General features: G+C 58.5%; 1 protein-coding gene across 1 annotated transcript in view; it reads left to right on the top strand.

Moving 5' to 3' along the window:
• Positions 1–976: 976 nt before the first annotated feature.
• The window catches only part of CPSF1 (cleavage and polyadenylation specific factor 1), an 18,117-nt gene continuing 798 nt past the window's right edge, over positions 977–18,295 (top strand). The window contains exons 1-33 of the mRNA XM_012473287.2: positions 977–1,173; positions 9,288–9,315; positions 9,406–9,539; positions 11,337–11,417; positions 11,553–11,704; positions 11,814–11,960; positions 12,171–12,310; positions 12,386–12,496; positions 12,571–12,664; positions 12,769–12,856; positions 12,927–13,049; positions 13,135–13,186; positions 13,264–13,361; positions 13,435–13,509; positions 13,599–13,679; positions 13,818–13,907; positions 14,061–14,171; positions 14,245–14,386; positions 14,452–14,630; positions 14,705–14,841; positions 14,923–15,097; positions 15,171–15,377; positions 15,506–15,595; positions 15,670–15,813; positions 15,896–16,048; positions 16,787–16,903; positions 16,983–17,073; positions 17,157–17,241; positions 17,312–17,453; positions 17,541–17,693; positions 17,782–17,958; positions 18,037–18,103; positions 18,187–18,234. Of these exons, the coding sequence (XP_012328710.1) occupies positions 1,030–1,173; positions 9,288–9,315; positions 9,406–9,539; positions 11,337–11,417; positions 11,553–11,704; positions 11,814–11,960; positions 12,171–12,310; positions 12,386–12,496; positions 12,571–12,664; positions 12,769–12,856; positions 12,927–13,049; positions 13,135–13,186; positions 13,264–13,361; positions 13,435–13,509; positions 13,599–13,679; positions 13,818–13,907; positions 14,061–14,171; positions 14,245–14,386; positions 14,452–14,630; positions 14,705–14,841; positions 14,923–15,097; positions 15,171–15,377; positions 15,506–15,595; positions 15,670–15,813; positions 15,896–16,048; positions 16,787–16,903; positions 16,983–17,073; positions 17,157–17,241; positions 17,312–17,453; positions 17,541–17,693; positions 17,782–17,958; positions 18,037–18,103; positions 18,187–18,234 (3,856 nt within the window). The 5' untranslated portion in view covers positions 977–1,029. The remainder of the gene's footprint in view (positions 1,174–9,287; positions 9,316–9,405; positions 9,540–11,336; positions 11,418–11,552; positions 11,705–11,813; positions 11,961–12,170; positions 12,311–12,385; positions 12,497–12,570; positions 12,665–12,768; positions 12,857–12,926; positions 13,050–13,134; positions 13,187–13,263; positions 13,362–13,434; positions 13,510–13,598; positions 13,680–13,817; positions 13,908–14,060; positions 14,172–14,244; positions 14,387–14,451; positions 14,631–14,704; positions 14,842–14,922; positions 15,098–15,170; positions 15,378–15,505; positions 15,596–15,669; positions 15,814–15,895; positions 16,049–16,786; positions 16,904–16,982; positions 17,074–17,156; positions 17,242–17,311; positions 17,454–17,540; positions 17,694–17,781; positions 17,959–18,036; positions 18,104–18,186; positions 18,235–18,295) is intronic.

Below are 18,295 nucleotides of genomic sequence, written 5' to 3'. Positions count from 1 at the left end.
TGTTTTATTTCTCATGATTCCGTTTCTTTCTTTTTTTTTTTTTTTTTGAGACGGAGTCTTGTTCTGTCACTAGGCTGGAGTGCAGTGGCGCCATCTTGGCTGACTGCAACCTCCACCTCCCGGGTTCAAGCGATTCTCCTGCCTCAGCCTCCTGAGTAGCTGGGATTACAGCCACGCGCCACCGTGCCCGGCTAATTGTTTTGTATTTTTAGTAGAGACGGGGTTTCACCATGTTGGCCAGGCTGGTCTCGATCTCTTGACCTCGTGATCCGCCCGCCTAGGCCTCCCAAAGTGCTGGGATTACAGGTGTGAGTCACCGCGCCCGGCCTGATGATTCCGTTTCTAAGTCCTAGGTCCGTGGCTGGTCCGGGATCCAACAAACCTTGGCACTGGGCTCGCCCTGGGGAGGCAGCGGAGAGCAAGGCGGGCGTACAGCGCTGGACTCGCGGGCGCGCGGGGTGCTGTGCTGTCCGCGGGAGCCGCTCAGCGCGGGGACACTGGGCAGGGGGGCGTGCGGCCTCTCTAGGAAGCTTTCTCGGGGCCCCGACGTAGCGAGGCGCCGCACCCCTCTTCCGGACCCCGCGGCTAGGAGCGGAGTCGCTTGTCCCTGCAGCCGTCCTGGGTCGGGCGGGGAAGCACCCCCGGCCGGCTCCAAGCCGCCGCCCCTGCGGCTTCCAACCCGCGCTGCTCCGCCCGCAGCAGAGGCCCAGCACTTCGCGCGCTCGGGGTTTGGGGTCCGGACGCAGAGCCCGGAGCCGAGCCGCGAGACCGCTCCGCACCCCAGGCCACCAGGGGCCGCTGCCGCCCCTACAGCCGCTCCCACGCGGCGGCGCTGCGCAGGCGCAGAAGCCCGGAACCTCCGCGCCGAGCTTCCGGGCCCAGCCGGGCCCAGTTCGCCGCCGTCCCGGTCCCCCTCGAGTCGGCTGCAACTGCCAGGTGGGAACCGGGCGGGCGGCAGAGGCGGCGGTCCTGCGCGGGCGACCCCGCTCACCCGTCCTCTCCCGGCCTTGCGCAGCCAGGCTTGGCGCCATGTACGCGGTGTACAAACAGGCGCATCCGCCCACCGGCCTGGAATTCTCCATGTACTGCAACTTCTTCAACAACAGCGAGCGCAACCTCGTGGTGGCCGGGACCTCGCAGCTGTACGTGTACCGCCTCCACCGCGACGCCGAGGTAGGCCGCGCCCGGGACGTGGGTGCCCTCGCCGCGCCCGGCTGCAGCCGGAAGAGCCAAGCCCCAGACAAGCGCAGTGATGTGCCTGAGGCTTGTCGCCCCGAACCTCCTGTGCTCAGGGCCTTTCTCGTAGCTGCTACCCTGTTTTCTTGCCGCGCCGCGAAGGGCGCGCTGCCCTAGCCGTCTTGTTTGCACTGCGGTTTTTTCAGCAAGTCGTTCGAAGGAACGAACGCCCACGGTGTGCTGGGGGGAAGAGATACCCTGTGAACCACACCTGCAGGCACTTGGGGGAGCGCAACATCCGCTACATAAACGCCTGCAGCTGCGACAAGTGCTGCTGGGGGATAAAGGAGTGAGCGAAGGAGGCAGTGTATTTCCTGTCGTATGAGCAGAAGAACCCGCCTGAGGCGGAGCGGGAGTTTGTCGGTGGAAGGACATTCCTAGCATAAGGAACAAGGCCGGGTCTAGGGTGGGGACAGACTGTTGACAGGAGTCTCAGTAAAGTGAGCAAACCCCTCAAGGTTTGGGAAGTACAGTGGTGCTTTGGTTGCCAGAGGGTTGAAAGCTGGCCCAGGAAGGCTACTTGCAAGCGGCAGTTTCTACAAAGTTATTGAAGGAGGAGTAATTCTTACCCAGGCCCAGGGATGGTGAGAAGAGGGTGTTCCAGGCAGAAGAAACGGCTTGTGCACAGGCCCCAAGCAGTTGAGGGTGGAGAGGCCATGCACAGTGTGACCGTGGTGTAGAGTGGATGTGGTGGTGGGGATAGAGGGTGGTAGGCCATAATCAGGACGATTCCCCGCAAAGCAGGGAGGAGCCACAAGAGGGTTGGAGTAGGGGCTGACCCAGCAGGTAGATGGGTCAGAGGCGCAGGCCAAAGTCCAACCCTCCTAGGCACCTACCCCAGCATACACATACGTTTGCTGGTCAGGGCTCCTGTTCTTTGAAGGCTTGACGAGGGCTTGAGTGTCTGCGCCGAACACACTACTGGCAGGAGGCCGCAGTTTCTCACCACATGAGCCCCTTCTTGGGGCAGCTCACAGCATGGCAGCCTCCCTCACAATGACAGAGACCCACCCATGACCCATCAAGACTGAAGCCACGGTATGCTCTACAGCCTAAGCTCAGAAGTGACAGGCAGGCTGCATTGGCCCACACCTATAGTCCCACTCTTTGGGAGGCTCAGTTGGGATGATTGCTTGAGGCCAGGAGTTTAGGACTAACCTGGGCAACATAGCAAGACCTCATATCTACAAATAATTTTTTTTTTTTCCTGGCGAGACAGTGTCTTCCTCTGTCACTCAGGCTGGAATGCAATCTCAGGCTCACTTTAACGTCTGCCTCATGGGTTCAGGCATTTCTCGTGCCTTAGTCCCCTAAACTCTCCACCCAGTAGCTGGGATTACAGGTATGTGACACCATGCCCGGCTATTTTTTTTTTTTTGTATTTTTATTAGAGATGGGGTTTTGCCGCACTGGCCAGGCTGGTCTCAAACTCGAGCTGAGGCAGTCCACTCAACTTGGCCTTCCAAAGTGCTGGGATTACAGGAGTGCACCACTGTGCCTGGCCCAAATATAAAATATAAAAATTAGCTGGGCATAGTGGCCCTTGTGTGTAGTCCTAGCTACACGGGAGGCTGGGGTGGGAGGATTGCTCAAGCCCAGGAGGTCAAGGCTGCAGCTATGATTGCACCACTACAGTTTAACCTGGACAACAGAGTAACAGAGTGAGACCCCATCTCCAAAAAAAAAAAAAAAAAAAAAGGGCCAAGCGCGGTGACTCACGCCTATAATTAGTACTTTGGGAGGCCAAGGCGGGTGGTTCACCCCAGGTCAGGAGTTTGAGACCAACCTGGCCAACATGGCAAAACCCTGTCTCTACTAAAAATAAAAAAATTAGTTGGGCTTGGTGGCGGGTGCCTGTAATTCCAGCTACTTGGGAGGCTGAGGCAGGAGAATCACTTGAACCCAGGGGCGGAGGCTGCAGTGAGCCGAGATGGTGCCACTTCACTCCAGCCTGGGCAAAAGAGTGAAACTCCATCTCAAAAAAAAAAAAAAAAAGAGTAGTAGTAACACACTGTTAAATTTCTGTCACATTCTACTGGTGATATCCACCAACGCTGACAGGGGTTGCAGAGGGTGCAACACCTCCCAGCATTCACTGCAGGGGGCGTGGGGCTGCCTTGGACGCTGGCCACTGTAGATCGGCTGAGGTGCTCCTTCCACATCAGGCAGGAGTGCAGAGCAGGAGGGGTGTACAAGAGCCTGGAGTTGAGGACTGAGGCCTGATGTGGAGGTAAAGTTGGAGTCTTCAGCTTGTGGGTGGTGTCTGCCCTTGGAAACTGGTTGAGATCACCCAGAATATAGCCAAGGACAGGGTCTTGGGATACCCCAACATTGAGAGGTTGGGGATATGAGAGGCCATGAAAGAGCTGGAGTTGGCATGCCCGGAAGGCAGGGGGAAGCTGGACAGTGCCCTGGAGGCCCAGGGAAGGTGGCCAGGAGGGACTCAATGCTGGTCCCCAGCTGCTGAGCCTCAGTTGATGCCTGGTGATGCTGACAGCAGTCTGGTAGCAGGAGGGTGTGTGGTCTGACTGGAGCAGGGGTAAGAGCCCAGCAGAGGAACAGAGTCAGTAACAGTGAACACAGGCAACTCTGGAGGAGATTTGTGCACACTGAAGCAAGAAATGGAACCATATATGGCAGGAAAAGAGGTTTTCTTATTTTGTTTTGTTTTTTGTTTTTAAGAAATGGGGTCTTGGCTATGTTGCCCAGCCTGGCCTCAAACTCCTGGGCTCAAGCCCTCCTCCTGGGCTCAGTCTAGTTGTTGCTCTGTAACGAACTGCCCTGAAACATACAATCAAGGTCTGTCATCATCATCACACACACCTGGGGGTCAGGGTTTCAGGATTCATTGGAGTGTGGGGAGCCCTTGGCTCTGCTCCAGCAGGGCTGGGCTGAGCCTTGACTGGGATGACTTCAAGAGCTAGGGACAGGCTAGATGTGTCTACCCCCACCCCATCCCTCCACTCTGCCCGGTCCCCCAGCATGGCTAGCTTGGTTTTCCTGGCAGCATGGCTGTGTTGGTATAGTTGAGTTTCTTATAGGAGCTCAGAGCCCCAGGAGGCTAAGGCAGAAGCTGCCAGTCACTTGAAGGGCTAGACCAGGAGGGCACCATCCCTGCCACCACAGCCTGTCCTTCAGGCAGCCTCCAGCCCAGATTCACCTGGAGAGGGAGGGAGACAGCCGTCTTTCGTGCAGCATTTTTTTTTTTTTTTTTTTTTTTTTGAGACGGAATCTCGCTCTGTTGCTGAGGCTGGAGTGCAGTGGCATGATCTCAGCTCACTGCAACCTCTGCCTCCCAGGTTCAGGGGATTCTCCTGCCTCAGCCTCCCGAGCAGCTGGGACTACAGGCACACACCACCACGCCCGGCTAATTTTTAGTAGAGACGGGATTTCACTATGTTGCTCAGGCTAGTCCTGACCTCAGGTGATTCACATGCCTCGGCTTCCCAAAGCTTTCGGATTACAGGCGTGAGCCACTGCGCCCGGCCTCGTGCAGCTGTCTTGAACCTGTCCCAGAGAATCTAGTGCAGGCTCGGCTTGGCTTGAGTATGACCTGCTCACCCACGGCCACAGAAAGGAAGGCACAGAACATGGGAACAGTGAGGAGGGTGGGAGTGTCTGCCGGTACCTCAGTCTCAGGGAGGCAAGAAGCAAGGCCAGTTGCCCCTCAGGGTTTTAAGGGGCTGCTGCTTTGCAGAGAGGGAGGGGAAGACATGGATAGGAAATGGGTGAGCATGTGGCCTTGGGCAGCATAAAAGGTCCCTTTATCAGGAAGAAAATATACAAGACTTTGTTGAAATTAAAATAAGTCCCCCCCCCCGGACTTTTTTTGTTTTTTTCGAGACAGAGTTTTGCTCTTGTTGCCCAGGCTGGAGTACAGTGGCACAATCTTGGCTCACTGCAGCCTCTGCCTCCTGGGTTAAAGCGACTCTGCCACTTCAGCCTTCTGAGTAGCTGGGACCACAGGCATATGTCACCACACCGGCTAATTTTTGTGTTTTTAGTAGAGATGGAGTTTCACCATGTTAGTCAGGCCGGTCTCGAATTCCTGACCTTACGCCCACCTCGGCCTCCCAAAGTGCTGGGATTACAGGTGTGAGCCACTGCGCTCAGCCACGCTGCATTACTAGAAGGGTTGCAAGAGGAGTGCACAGATTTCCTGTGTACCTTCACCCAGCATCCCAGATGTGGACATTCTGCCATTCCTGCTTCCTTTCTCTTTTTTTCCTGAACCTGGAGAGTGAATTGCGGACAGGATGCCCCTTAGGCCCTAGATGGATTTTGTGCTTTCTGACAGTGAGGACAATGTCTTCCAAAACCACAGAGCAGTATTCTAAATCAGGATGTCAACACCAGTGCGACTCCAGGCCTTAGCCAGAGCTGGCCGTTGTCCCAGCAACGTCCTTGGCTGAGCGTGGCGTCTGTGTCATAGCCGTTTAACCTAAAAAAGGTGCTCAGCTTTTGTCTTGAATGACACTCCCTAGTTTGAAGGCTACAGCATGGTCACTGGTAGGCTGTCAGTAGGGTGAGTCTTACTGGTAGGGTGAGATTTTCAGATATTTCCAGGTGTTTTTTTTTAAATTTTCTTTTATTTATTTATTTCAGATAGCGTCTCGCTCAGCCGCCCAGGCTGGAGTGCGGTGACGCGATCTCGGCTCACTGCAACCACTGTCTCCCAGGTTCAAGTGATTCTCCCATCTCAGCCTTCTGAGTAGCTGAGATTACCGGTGTCCGCCATCATGCCCAGCTAATTTTTGTAATTTAGTAGAGACGGGGTTTCGCCATGTTGGCCAGGCTGGTCTCGAACTCCTGACCTCAAGTGATCCACCGGCCTTAGTCTCCGAAAGTACTGGGATTATAGGTGTGAGCCACCCAACCAGGTGTTTATTTTTTATTTTATTTTTTTGAAATGGGGTCTCACTCTTTTGCCCAGGCTGGAGTGTGGTGGCATGATCTCTTCTCACTTCAGCCTCCATATCCGGGGTTCAAGCCATTCTTCTGCCCCGGCTAGGATTACAGGTGTGCACTACCATGCCCAGCTAATTTTTTGTATTTTTAGTAAAGATGAAGAGATGAAGTTTCACCATGTTGGCCAGGCTGGTCTTGAACTCCTGACCTCAGTGATCTGCCCACCTCAGCCTCCCAAAGTGCTGGGATTACAGGTGTGAGCCACCGCGTCCGGCCAAGATATTCCCAGGTGTTTAGATGAGAAGTTTGTATTTTTGGCTGGAACACCACAGAAGAGGCACACAGCACCCCCATCAGCTTTCGGGAGACAGCTGGAGCCTTTGCCTCGTGACCGGGTGCTGTAGTGTGTAGCTGGGTAGTGTTGGGCTGGATTCTCCCACTGTAAGGTTATTTTTTCCTTTTGTAACTAAAAAGTTTATTGTACAGACTTATTTTGAAACCCTGTAAATATCCTTTTATTCAAACTTACTTTTTTTTTTTTTTGAGACAGAGTTTTGCTCTTTTGCCCAGGTTGGAGTGCAGTGGAGTGATCTCAGCTCACTTCAGTGTCCGACACCCAAGTTCAAGCCATTCTCATGCCTCAGCCTCCAGAGTAGCTGGGATTATAGGCGTCCGCCACCACGCCCAGCTAATTTTTGTGTTTTTAGTAGAGATGAGGTTTCGCCAAGTTAGTCAGGACAGTCTTGAACTCCTGACCTCAGGTGATCCGCCCACCTCGGCCTCCCAAAGTGCTGGGATTATAGGCGTGAGCCACGTGTCTGGCCTGAGTGTGGTTTTCTTTGCATTTATTGTTCTTCAAGTTTACTGACTTTTGAGACTGTAGATTGATGCTTTTCATCCTTTTTGGAAAAGTTTTGGTCACTCTTTTTTTTATTTTATTTTTTGAGATGGAGTCTTTCTCTGTTGCCCAGGCTGGAGTACAGTGGTGTGATCTCAGCTCACTGCAACCTCCGCCACCTGGGTTCAAGCAATTCTCCTGTGTCAGCCTCCCGAGTAGCTGGGATTACAGGCGCATGCCACCACACCCAGCTAATTTTTGTATTTTTAGTAGAGATGAGGTTTCACCATATTGGTCAGGCTGGTCTTGAACTCCTAACCTCAGTTGATCCACTTAATTTGGCCTCCCAAAGTGCTGGGATTACAGATGCAAGCCATGGCGTCCCCCGGCCTTGGTCACTATTTCTTTAGCTATTGATTCTGTCCCCTTTCTCCCAAGATGCCAGTTAGACATTAGACCATTTGACTATGTGCACATTTTTCTTTCTTTTTTTCTTTTTTTAGATGGAGTTTTGCTGTTGTTGCCCAAGTTGGAGTGTAGTGGCATGACCTTGGCTCACTGCAGCCTCCGCCTCCCAGGTTCAAGCGATTCTCCTGCCTAAGCCTCCCAAGTAGGGATTACAGGTGCACACCACCATGCCCAGCTCATTTTTGTATTTTTAGTAGAGACGGGTTTCTCCATGTTGGTCAGGCTGGTCTCAAACTCCCGACCTCAGGTGATCCCGCCCGCCTCAGCCTCCCAAAGTGCCGGGATTGTAGGCGTGAGCCACCATGCCCGGCCTACATTTTCCTTACAATTCTTCTGAGTGGTTACCCTTCTTCTTGCATGTATACAGAACTGCTGTTGATCTCTGCATGTTGACCTTCTACTTGTCAGGGAGGGATTAGGCCTCCTTGGATGGTCCCGACGAAGAGAGAAAACTTTCAGTGTTTCCCTCCCAGTGCCACATTGCTGTAGACTTTTTGTAGATACCCTTTATTTAAGAAAGTTTGAGCTGGGCATGATGGCTCATACCAGTAATCCTAGCACCTTGGGAAGCCGAGGTGGGCGGATCACCTGAGGTCAGGGGTTGGAGATCCACCTGGCCAACATGGCAAAACCCCTTCTCTACTAAACATAAGAAAATTGGTCATGGTGGCGCATGCCTGTAATTCCAGCTGCTTGGGAGGCTGAGGCAGAATCGCTTGAACCCAGGAGGCCGAGGTTGCACTGAGCTGAGATCACACCACTGCACTCCAGCTTGGGCAACAGAGTGAGACTCCATCTCAAAAATAAATAAATAAACAAATAAGTCTCACTTACACGTGTGGGCCCAGCTACTTGGGAGGCTGAGGTGAGAGGATCACCTGAGCCTAAGAGGTTGAGGCTGCAGTGAGCCATGATTGCGACTGTGTACTCCAGCCTGGGAGACAGTGAGGCCCTATCCTAAAAAAACAAAAAATGGCCTGGCGTGGTGGTTCACACCTGTAATTCCAGCACTTTGAGAGGCTGAGGTGGGTGAATCACGCCAGGTCAGGGGACCAGCCTGGCCAACACAGTGAAACCCCATCTCTACTAAAAATACAAAAATTAGCCAGATGTGATGGCGTGCGCCTGTAATCCCAGTTACTCTAGGGAAGCTGAGCAGAAGAATCACTTGAACCTGGGAGGCAGAGGTTGCAGTGAGCCGAGATCGTGCCACTGCACTCCAACCTGGGGACAGAGTGAGACTCATCTCAAAAAAAGAAAACAAACAAAAAAAACACGCCTTTTCCTTGCCTTGAGAAAGGGGCATATAAAGATGCTAGTTAGTTTAGCTACTCAGTAGCAAAGAACAGTCTTATCATCCTGGCAAGGCAGTAGAAAGGGAGGAGGTGGAGCTGCTGCCTGGGGAGCTGAGGCGTCGGGATAGCTCAGGGCTTCCTCTCTCTAACAGGCACACGTATCAAGTAGGTGTGGGTACCCCTTGGCTCTGGCTTCCTGTTTTGTGACGTTTGGACTCGGGCCGTGGCGTTGGGCTGCTGTGGGTGTGCAACCAGGCAGGTTTGGCAGTGTGCAGAGAGTGCACTCTGACCCCAAGTGCTTGCCGCATGGGCCTGGCTGCTAGGGAGCCATCAGGTGGGGGATTCCTGGGGAGGGGCCCATGCGGGGAGCAGGTGTGCACAGCTGTCTGCAGAGCCCCTGGCCTGCTCCCTCCCTACGGCAGAGAGGGTTTGGGCAGAGCTCCCAGGCGGCAGGGGCCAGCCTTGGTGGTCTTTTCTCGTTCCCTGGATGAGGTAAGCCACCAGGTGTGGTCCCTCACTGCCCTGTCTTCCTCCCCCACCAGGCTCTGACCAAGAATGACAGGAGCACAGGTGAGTGTGTGGGGGGGCAGCCATGGGCTGTAGGGGTGCAGGCATGGCTGGGCCCTGGGCTCTGAGCCCTGAGCCCTGGCCTCTCCCTAGAGGGGAAGGCCCACCGGGAGAAGCTCGAACTCGCCGCCTCCTTCTCCTTCTTCGGCAATGTCATGTCCATGGCCAGCGTGCAGCTGGCGGGAGCCAAGCGGGATGCTCTGCTCCTGAGCTTCAAGGATGCCAAGGTGAGTGGTCGGCTTGGCGGGGGGTGTAGGGTCCAGCCCTACTAGGGTCGTGGGGTGTCCCCTATCACTGTGCTGAGGCACCGGCTCCGAGAAATAGAGAGATAAGACATAGAAGGACAAAGAAAGTGCAGCTGGGCTTGGTGGGGGGGGGGGCAGCGCTGCTTAAGTGGAGACAGGTGAGGCCTGGAACTCTGTATTTATTGAGTATAGGTTAGGGGACAGGGTAGTGAGCGAGGTCATCTTTAAGGATAGTGATAGGGTCAAGACATTCATGGGAGCAACAGGCAAGGGGTCCACCCCTGTTAGGTCACCTAGGCCAGGAGGTGGGCCGTGTGCAGCAAGGGGTCCACCCCCGTTAGGTCACCTAGGCCAGGAGGTGGGCCGTGTGCAGCAAGGGGTCCACCCCCGTTAGGTCACCTAGACCAGGAGGTGGGCCGTGTGCAGCAAGGGGTCCACCCCCGTTAGGTCACCTAGGCCAGGAGGTGGGCCGTGTGCAGCAAGGGGTCCACCCCCGTTAGGTCACCTAGGCCAGGAGGTGGGCCGTGTGCAGCAAGGGGTCCACCCCCGTTAGGTCACCTAGGCCAGGAGGTGGGCCGTGTGCAGCAAGGGGTCCACCCCCGTTAGGTCACCTAGGCTAGGAGGTGGGCCGTGTGCAGTGAAGGGGTGCAGTGTGCCACATCTCTTATCTAGGGGCATGCTATTCCTAAGGAATTCTTTTTTTTTTTTTTTTTTTTGAGACAGAGTTTCGCTCTTGTTACCCAGGCTGGAGTGCAATGGCGCGATCTCGGCTCACCGCAACCTCCGCCTCCTGGGTTCAGGCAATTCTCCTGCCTCAGCCTCCCGAGTAGCTGGGATTACAGGCACACACCACCATGCCCAGCTAATTTTTTGTATTTTTAGTAGAGACGGGGTTTCACCATGTTGACCAGGATGGTCTCGATCTTTTGACCTCGTGATCCACCCGCCTCGGCCTCCCAAAGTGCTGGGATTATAGGCGTGAGCCACCGCGCCCGGCCCTAGGGAATTCTATAGGAGGAAGCTTTGAGTCAGCACGGTAGCAACACAGCTGACAAGGTCTACCGCCACCTGCTGGCAGCTTGCAATGATTTCTATAGGAGGATGCTTTGAGTCAGTACATAGCAGCAGGGTTGGAGGGTTCACAGCCACCCAGGAAACTGGACGCAGGGTACTGCAGCTCCTTTTCAGGAGGAGTGGCTCTTGCTCTAAGCCTGCCATACGGCTGGTATCTTTATGATACTGAACGCTGCCACCTGGGCCGGCCTGCCATGTAACGCGTGCCCTTTCAGGCAAAGGCACTACCGTTTTGGCCACAGATTCTTGTCCTGGTATAACTGTTTTTCCCTTACATCATGCTCTGCACTGTGTCTGCTCTAAAAACTCCTCCGATGATAAGGTATATATAGGGAAACAGCTGAGTAGTAAGATGTTCTTTGGGCACTAATTGTTCCAGCTATAAACTAATACGTGATTATATGTAAAGGGTTATATAAAGGAAATAACTGAGCAATACTATAAACTAAGATACTCTTCAGGCATTAAGAAGTGCCGGGGATCTGCTTAGCTCTCCTTCTTCGGTGCCCAGATCGGGGGTTACCCAGAGGGGAGCCTGGCCAAGGCGTGGGAGTGGGTGCCAGGGCCTGGTGGGGTGGGCCTGGTCAAGGCGTGGGAGTGGGTGCTGGAGACTGGCGGGGTGGGCCTGGGCACAGCCATTTGGTGGCCGGGCTGACACTGTCAGGACACGCGGTGGACAGCCACGGCTGTACCCTCTGACCCCAGCTGTCGGTGGTAGAGTACGACCCGGGCACCCACGACCTGAAGACCCTGTCGCTGCACTACTTTGAGGAGCCTGAGCTTCGGGTAGGCCACACTCACGCCCCCACCCAGGCCCCAGCCCAGCCACACTCCCTCCCCCTGCAGCCGGGTTCTGTTGCCCCAAGTGCTTCCCTTGGGGTCTCCTATGCTGGGCCTGGCTGATGCCCCTTCTGCCCCCAGGATGGGTTTGTGCAGAACGTACACACGCCACGCGTGCGGGTGGACCCCGACGGGCGCTGCGCAGCCATGCTCGTCTACGGCACGCGGCTGGTGGTCTTGCCCTTCCGCAGGGAGAGCCTGGCCGAGGAGCACGAGGGGCTCGTGGGTGAGGGGTAAGTGCCAGCTGGGGCAGGCCGTGGTGCTGCGGGGAGGAGGAGGCGCCTGAGCCCGAGCTCCCTTCATCCCCTCATCTCCTGCTAAATAAAGCCCCTGGCCCCCCAGGCAGAGGTCCAGCTTCCTGCCCAGCTACATCATCGACGTGCGGGCCCTGGATGAAAAGCTGCTCAACATCATCGACCTGCAGTTCCTGCACGGCTACTACGAGCCCACCCTGCTCATCCTGTTCGAGCCCAACCAGACCTGGCCCGGGTGAGCCCCCGAAGGAGGCCCCTCTACGCTGTGGACCCCCCGCTGCCTCTGCTTTGGAGCTGGGCTCATGGGACATGGGTGGGGTTTGTGGGGTGTGGGGCGAGGATTATAGGATGTGGGCGGGGCCGGGGCGGGGCTTGCTCAGGGAGGAGCTGGGCCTGGGTCTTTGCAGGGAGGCAAGGCCTGTGGCTGACCTACTGGCGTCCCTAGGCGCGTGGCTGTGCGGCAGGACACGTGCTCCATCGTGGCCATCTCGCTGAACATCACACAGAAGGTGCACCCTGTCATCTGGTCCCTCACCAGCCTGCCCTTTGACTGCACCCAGGCTCTGGCCGTGCCCAAGCCCATAGGTGAGAATCCTGGGGGTGGGGAGGGAGTGTGGGGAGGGGCAGTGAGCCTGCCCACCAGCCTGTGTCCATCTCCAGGTGGGGTGGTGATCTTTGCTGTCAACTCGCTGCTGTACCTGAACCAGAGTGTCCCCCCGTATGGTGTGGCTCTCAACAGCCTCACCACAGGCACCACGGCTTTCCCGCTGCGTGAGTGTGGGGTGGCTGGGGGAGGCCAGGGACAGCGTGGGCCTTCCCGGTCGTCCTGACCACCCATCCCACAGGCACCCAGGAGGGTGTGCGGATCACCCTGGACTGTGCCCAGGCCACCTTCATCTCCTACGACAAGATGGTCATCTCCCTCAAGGGCGGCGAGATGTGAGCCCCTCCCCTGCCCATGAAGTCTGCCCCTCTCCAGTCCCCTAGCGCCCTTCACTGCCCCAGCGTGCACATCACCCACTCAGAATTCCCCCTGCCCCCAGCTACGTGCTGACCCTCATCACTGATGGCATGCGCAGTGTCCGAGCGTTCCACTTTGACAAGGCAGCCGCCAGCGTCCTCACCACCAGCGTGAGTTGGGACTGGGGGTTGGGTCTGGGTCTGGGCCCAGGCCTGCCCTCACCCACCTGTGCTCCCTCAGATGGTCACCATGGAGCCTGGGTACCTGTTCCTGGGTTCTCGTCTGGGCAACTCCCTCCTCCTCAAGTACACGGAGAAGCTGCAGGAGCCCCCAGCCAGTGCCGTCCGCGAGGCTGGCGACAAGGTGGGTTTCCTAGGCCCATCATGCCACCACCCCTCCCGTGGGCGCTGCCGTGGCATGCTGCTCAGCGCCCTTTCCTGCCTCACAGGAAGAGCCTCCCTCAAAGAAGAAGCGTGTGGATGCCACGGCCGGCTGGTCAGGTGAGGACCGGGCCAGGGCCAGTCAGGAGCGGGGCCAGTGACCCAGGGCTGTGCTGAGGCGGGCTTTCTGTGTGCAGCTGGGGGCAAGTCGGTGCCACAAGACGAGGTGGACGAGATCGAAGTCTACGGCAGCGAGGCCCAGTCAGGCACACAGCTGGCCACCTACTCCTTCGAGGTAAGACTGAGGCAGCAGGGCCCCCTCCCAGCCAGTGCCCCCCCAACGGCCCCCTGACCGTCACTGTCCGCAGGTGTGTGACAGCATCCTTAACATCGGACCTTGTGCCAATGCCGCCATGGGCGAGCCTGCCTTTCTGTCTGAAGAGGTACCCAGGGTTGGGGTCAGGGCTGGAGGCAGGGGCTGGGATGTGTGTGTTGGCGGGGGGCTAGTGGTTACCCCCGAGTCCCCGTGCAGTTTCAGAACAGCCCTGAGCCAGACCTGGAGATTGTGGTTTGCTCCGGCCACGGCAAGAACGGGGCTCTGTCAGTGCTGCAGGTGTGTGGGTGGGGAGAGGGCGTGCAGGTGTGTGGGCGGGGAGGGGGCGTGGTGTGGGTGGGGAGGGGGTGGGCACCTCCTGGTGGGACCTCGGTGGGCTCACAGCCTCATCACACCCCCACCCCATCATCATTCTAGAAGAGCATCCGGCCCCAGGTGGTGACAACCTTTGAGCTTCCAGGCTGCTATGACATGTGGACGGTCATCGCCCCGGTGCGTAAGGAGGAGGTAGGTGCAAGTCCGCTGCAGGGAGGCCCGGGGATGGGACCGGCACCGCCTTCTCATGGGGTGCACATACGGTGGTGGGGGCCCAGTTAGTGCCCCTACATGCTGCCTTCACTGGACTGTTGCTTCCAGCCTGCCCCCCTTTGGCCCTGACAGGAGGAGAATCCCAAGGGGGAGGGCACAGAGCAGGAACCCAGCACCCCTGAAGCAGATGATGACAGCCGCAGACACGGATTCCTGATTCTGAGCCGGGAAGACTCAACCATGGTGAGGGGCAGGGCCTGGGACCTGGGGCTGGGGTCCCCCGGGGAGGGGCCTTCCTCACTGCTGTCGCCTGCAGATCCTGCAGACGGGGCAGGAAATCATGGAGCTGGACACCAGCGGCTTTGCCACGCAGGGCCCCACAGTCTTTGCCGGGAACATTGGGGACAACCGCTACATTGTCCAAGTGTCACCGCTGGGCATCCGCCTGCTGGAAGGAGGTGGGTGGGCGGGGATGGGGGGATGGGCCCTGGGGAGGCACATGCTGACTGCCCTGTGCCCACAGTGAATCAGCTGCACTTCATCCCCGTGGACCTGGGCGCCCCCATCGTGCAGTGTGCCGTGGCCGACCCCTACGTGGTCATCATGAGTGCCGAGGGCCACGTCACCATGTTTCTGCTGAAGAGCGACTCCTATGGTGGCCGCCACCACCGCCTGGCGCTGCACAAGCCCCCGCTGCACCACGTAGGCCCCCCCATTCCTGGTGCCCATCTGTCCTGGCCCCCTGCCCCCCACTGAGCCCACCCCTCTCCCCGCAGCAGTCCAAGGTGATCACGCTGTGCCTGTACCGAGACCTCAGCGGTATGTTCACCACAGAGAGCCGTCTGGGTGGGACCCGTGACGAGCTGGGGGGCCGCAGCGGCTCGGAGGCCGAGGGTCTGGGCTCAGAGACGAGGTGTGTTGGGGCCAGGGGTGCAGGTGGCGACTTGGGCCCCTGCAGCTGGCAGGCTGCCTGTGACCCTCTGTCGGCCCCCAGCCCCACAGTGGACGATGAGGAGGAGATGCTCTATGGGGACTCTGGCTCCCTCTTCAGCCCCAGCAAGGAGGAGGCCCGGAGAAGCAGCCAGCCCCCCGCCGACCGGGACCCTGCACCCTTCAGGGCAGAGCCCACCCACTGGTGCCTGCTGGTGCGGGAGAATGGCACCATGGAGGTAGGTGGTGCCCTGCCCTGCGGCCCAGCCAGCTCCACCCACCTGCCTCCACTGACTGCTGCCCACCCCATAGATCTACCAGCTCCCTGACTGGCGGCTGGTGTTCCTGGTGAAGAACTTCCCCGTGGGGCAGCGGGTCCTTGTGGACAGTTCCTTTGGACAGCCCACCACACAGGGCGAAGCCCGCAGGGAGGAGGCCACACGCCAGGGGGAGCTGCCCCTGGTCAAGGAGGTGCTGCTGGTTGCTCTGGGCAGCCGCCAGAGCAGGCCCTACCTGCTGGTGAGCACATGGCCTGGCCTCCCCTTCACAGCCCCGCCCCTTCCCATGGCCCATCCCATCTTCCCTACGGCCCCACCTTTATCCCTCAGGGCCCCACCCCTTCCCTACACCTCTGCCTCATCTCCCAGGTGCACGTGGACCAGGAGCTGCTCATCTACGAGGCCTTCCCCCACGACTCTCAGCTCAGCCAGGGCAATCTCAAAGTCCGCTTTAAGAAGGTGCCCATGCTGCCGGGGCGTGGGGTGGGTTTCAGACTGGAAGCCCCTGGAGGTTCTGAACGGTTCTCCCCCAGGTCCCTCACAACATCAACTTCCGTGAGAAGAAGCCGAAGCCGTCGAAGAAGAAAGCGGAAGGCGGCGGCACGGAGGAGGGGGCTGGGGCGCGGGGCCGCGTGGCACGTTTCCGCTACTTCGAGGACATCTATGGCTATTCGGGGGTAGGCCAGCGCCTTCGCGGGGGTCTGTGGTCGAAGGGAGATGCGGGCTCATCCACGGCATCCTCATGGCGCCTGTCCCCAGGTATTCATCTGCGGCCCCTCCCCTCACTGGCTCCTGGTGACCGGCCGAGGGGCACTGCGGCTGCACCCCATGGGCATCGACGGCCCTGTCGACTCTTTTGCTCCATTCCACAACATCAACTGTCCCCGTGGCTTCCTGTACTTCAACAGACAGGTGGGGCCCAGCCCAGTACCCAGCAGCCCTGGCTGATGGTGCCCCAGTCAGGGCTGAGGGGCAGGGACAGGAAAGAGCGTCCGGAGGGCGGCGGGGTTCAGGCCGAGGAGGTGAGCCTGGAGCTTGGTGCTCCAAAGGTCTGGAAGAGGGAGGTTGGGAGTTGGAGCCGCAGACCCTGGGATCCCCGCAACTGCTCTGCTGGCTCTGTAGGCCTTCACAGGGCCTGGCCTCTCCACTTCCTCAGGAGAGCTGCCTTGAGCGCTGCTTCTCCTTGGCAGCTCTGTGACTCTGGGAGGGCACACGTGCTCTCTGACCTTGGTTCCCCATCTGAGCAACCACAACACTCCAGGTCACTCGGGACCTCGACTGGGATGTGGCCGAGTCCTTCCCAAATGCCTGACTCAGGACTGTCTGTGAAAGAGGGCGGCCCTGGCTCCCTCTGCCTACTTTCAGTCCCCAGCACGGCAGTCTGTGGGCCGCCCTTTGTTTGCAGCCTCCAGTGCCCTGCTGGCTTAGCTTTCCCATCACCGGTGGCCAGTGTCCCTAGCCCCAGCTGAGCCCGGGAACAGAAGCCAGAGGAGCCCCAGAGGCCGAGTGGCAGCCCATTCCAGGACCTCGTCTGGACACAGCTGCCTTTCACCCACCCCTGCTTCTGCAGAGCTGAGGGCAACATCCCAGGGGCTCTTAGCAGCCTGGGCCTGCCTGCCCCTGCTCCCCTGACCCTGTGACCCCCCCCAGGGTGAGCTGAGGATCAGCGTCCTGCCTGCCTACCTGTCCTACGACGCCCCGTGGCCTGTCAGGAAGATCCCGCTGCGCTGCACGGCCCACTACGTGGCTTACCACGTGGAGTCCAAGGTCTGCCCCCACTCCCGCCCCACCAGGGACCTTCTGGGCCTCGTCTGGCCAGTGGTGTGTGACCCCCACTAACCTGCAGGTGTACGCCGTGGCCACCAGCACCAACACACCGTGCACCCGCATCCCACGCATGACTGGCGAGGAGAAGGAGTTTGAGACCATCGAGAGAGGTGTGTGACACCCATACCACGCTCCCATCATGAGCCCAATCTCGCTGAAGCCCCACTGTGACCGCCACCCTTCCCCCCAACAGATGAGCGGTACATCCACCCCCAGCAGGAGGCCTTCTCCATCCAGCTCATCTCCCCGGTCAGCTGGGAGGCCATTCCCAACGCCAGGTGAGGCTGGGCCTGGGTGGGGCTCCCCAAGGCCTCTGGGGCAGCATCCTGACGCCCCCGGCCCCCGCAGGATTGAGCTGCAGGAGTGGGAGCATGTAACCTGCATGAAGACGGTGTCACTGCGCAGTGAGGAGACCGTGTCGGGCCTCAAAGGCTATGTGGCCGCTGGGACCTGCCTCATGCAAGGCGAGGAAGTCACATGCCGAGGGCGGGTAAGGGGCTGGTGGGCGGGGGCAGACAGCCCTGGCAGCCCTGCTTCCACCCCACAGCCAACCCACAGCCATCCCTGTACCCTCCAGATCTTGATCATGGATGTGATTGAGGTGGTGCCTGAGCCTGGCCAGCCCTTGACCAAGAACAAGTTCAAAGTCCTTTACGAGAAGGAGCAGAAGGGGCCCGTGACCGCCCTGTGCCACTGCAACGGCCACCTGGTGTCGGCCATCGGCCAGAAGGTGCCAGTCCTACCTGGCATGTGCCCCCAGCTCACCCCCACTCGGCGTGGCATCCGCCCCCACTCACCCTCTCTACCCCCACCCCCAGATTTTCCTGTGGAGCCTGCGGGCCAGTGAGCTGACGGGCATGGCCTTCATCGACACACAGCTTTACATCCACCAGATGATCAGCGTGAAGAACTTCATCTTGGCGGCCGATGTCATGAAGAGCATCTCGCTCCTGCGCTACCAGGAGGAGAGCAAGACGCTGAGCCTTGTGTCGCGGGTAGCGTGTGGCCGCGGTGCCTGTGTCTGGGTAGGTACCTGCCCAAGGCACCTCTGACACCCCCCTTCCTGCCCCCAGGATGCCAAGCCCCTGGAGGTGTACAGCGTGGACTTCATGGTGGACAACGCCCAGCTGGGTTTTCTGGGTATGTGGGCAGGGCCCTGGGGGCTGAGGCTCTGAGGGTGGGCGGGGCTGACCCCAGGCTGACCCCGGGCCTCTGCTCCGCAGTGTCTGACCGGGACCGCAACCTCATGGTGTACATGTACCTGCCCGAAGGTGAGTGCTTCCTCCGCCCCCTCTGCCTGGGCTGTGGCTGCGCAGGCAGTGACCAAGGCCC

This window comes from Aotus nancymaae, unplaced genomic scaffold (assembly GCF_030222135.1).
Source record: "Aotus nancymaae isolate 86718 unplaced genomic scaffold, 86718_ANA_hifiasm-v0.15.2.pri h1tg000036l, whole genome shotgun sequence".
NCBI lineage: Eukaryota > Metazoa > Chordata > Mammalia > Primates > Aotidae > Aotus > Aotus nancymaae.
Note: the sequence above shows the minus strand (reverse complement) of the source record. Positions and strands in the feature narration are given on the sequence as shown.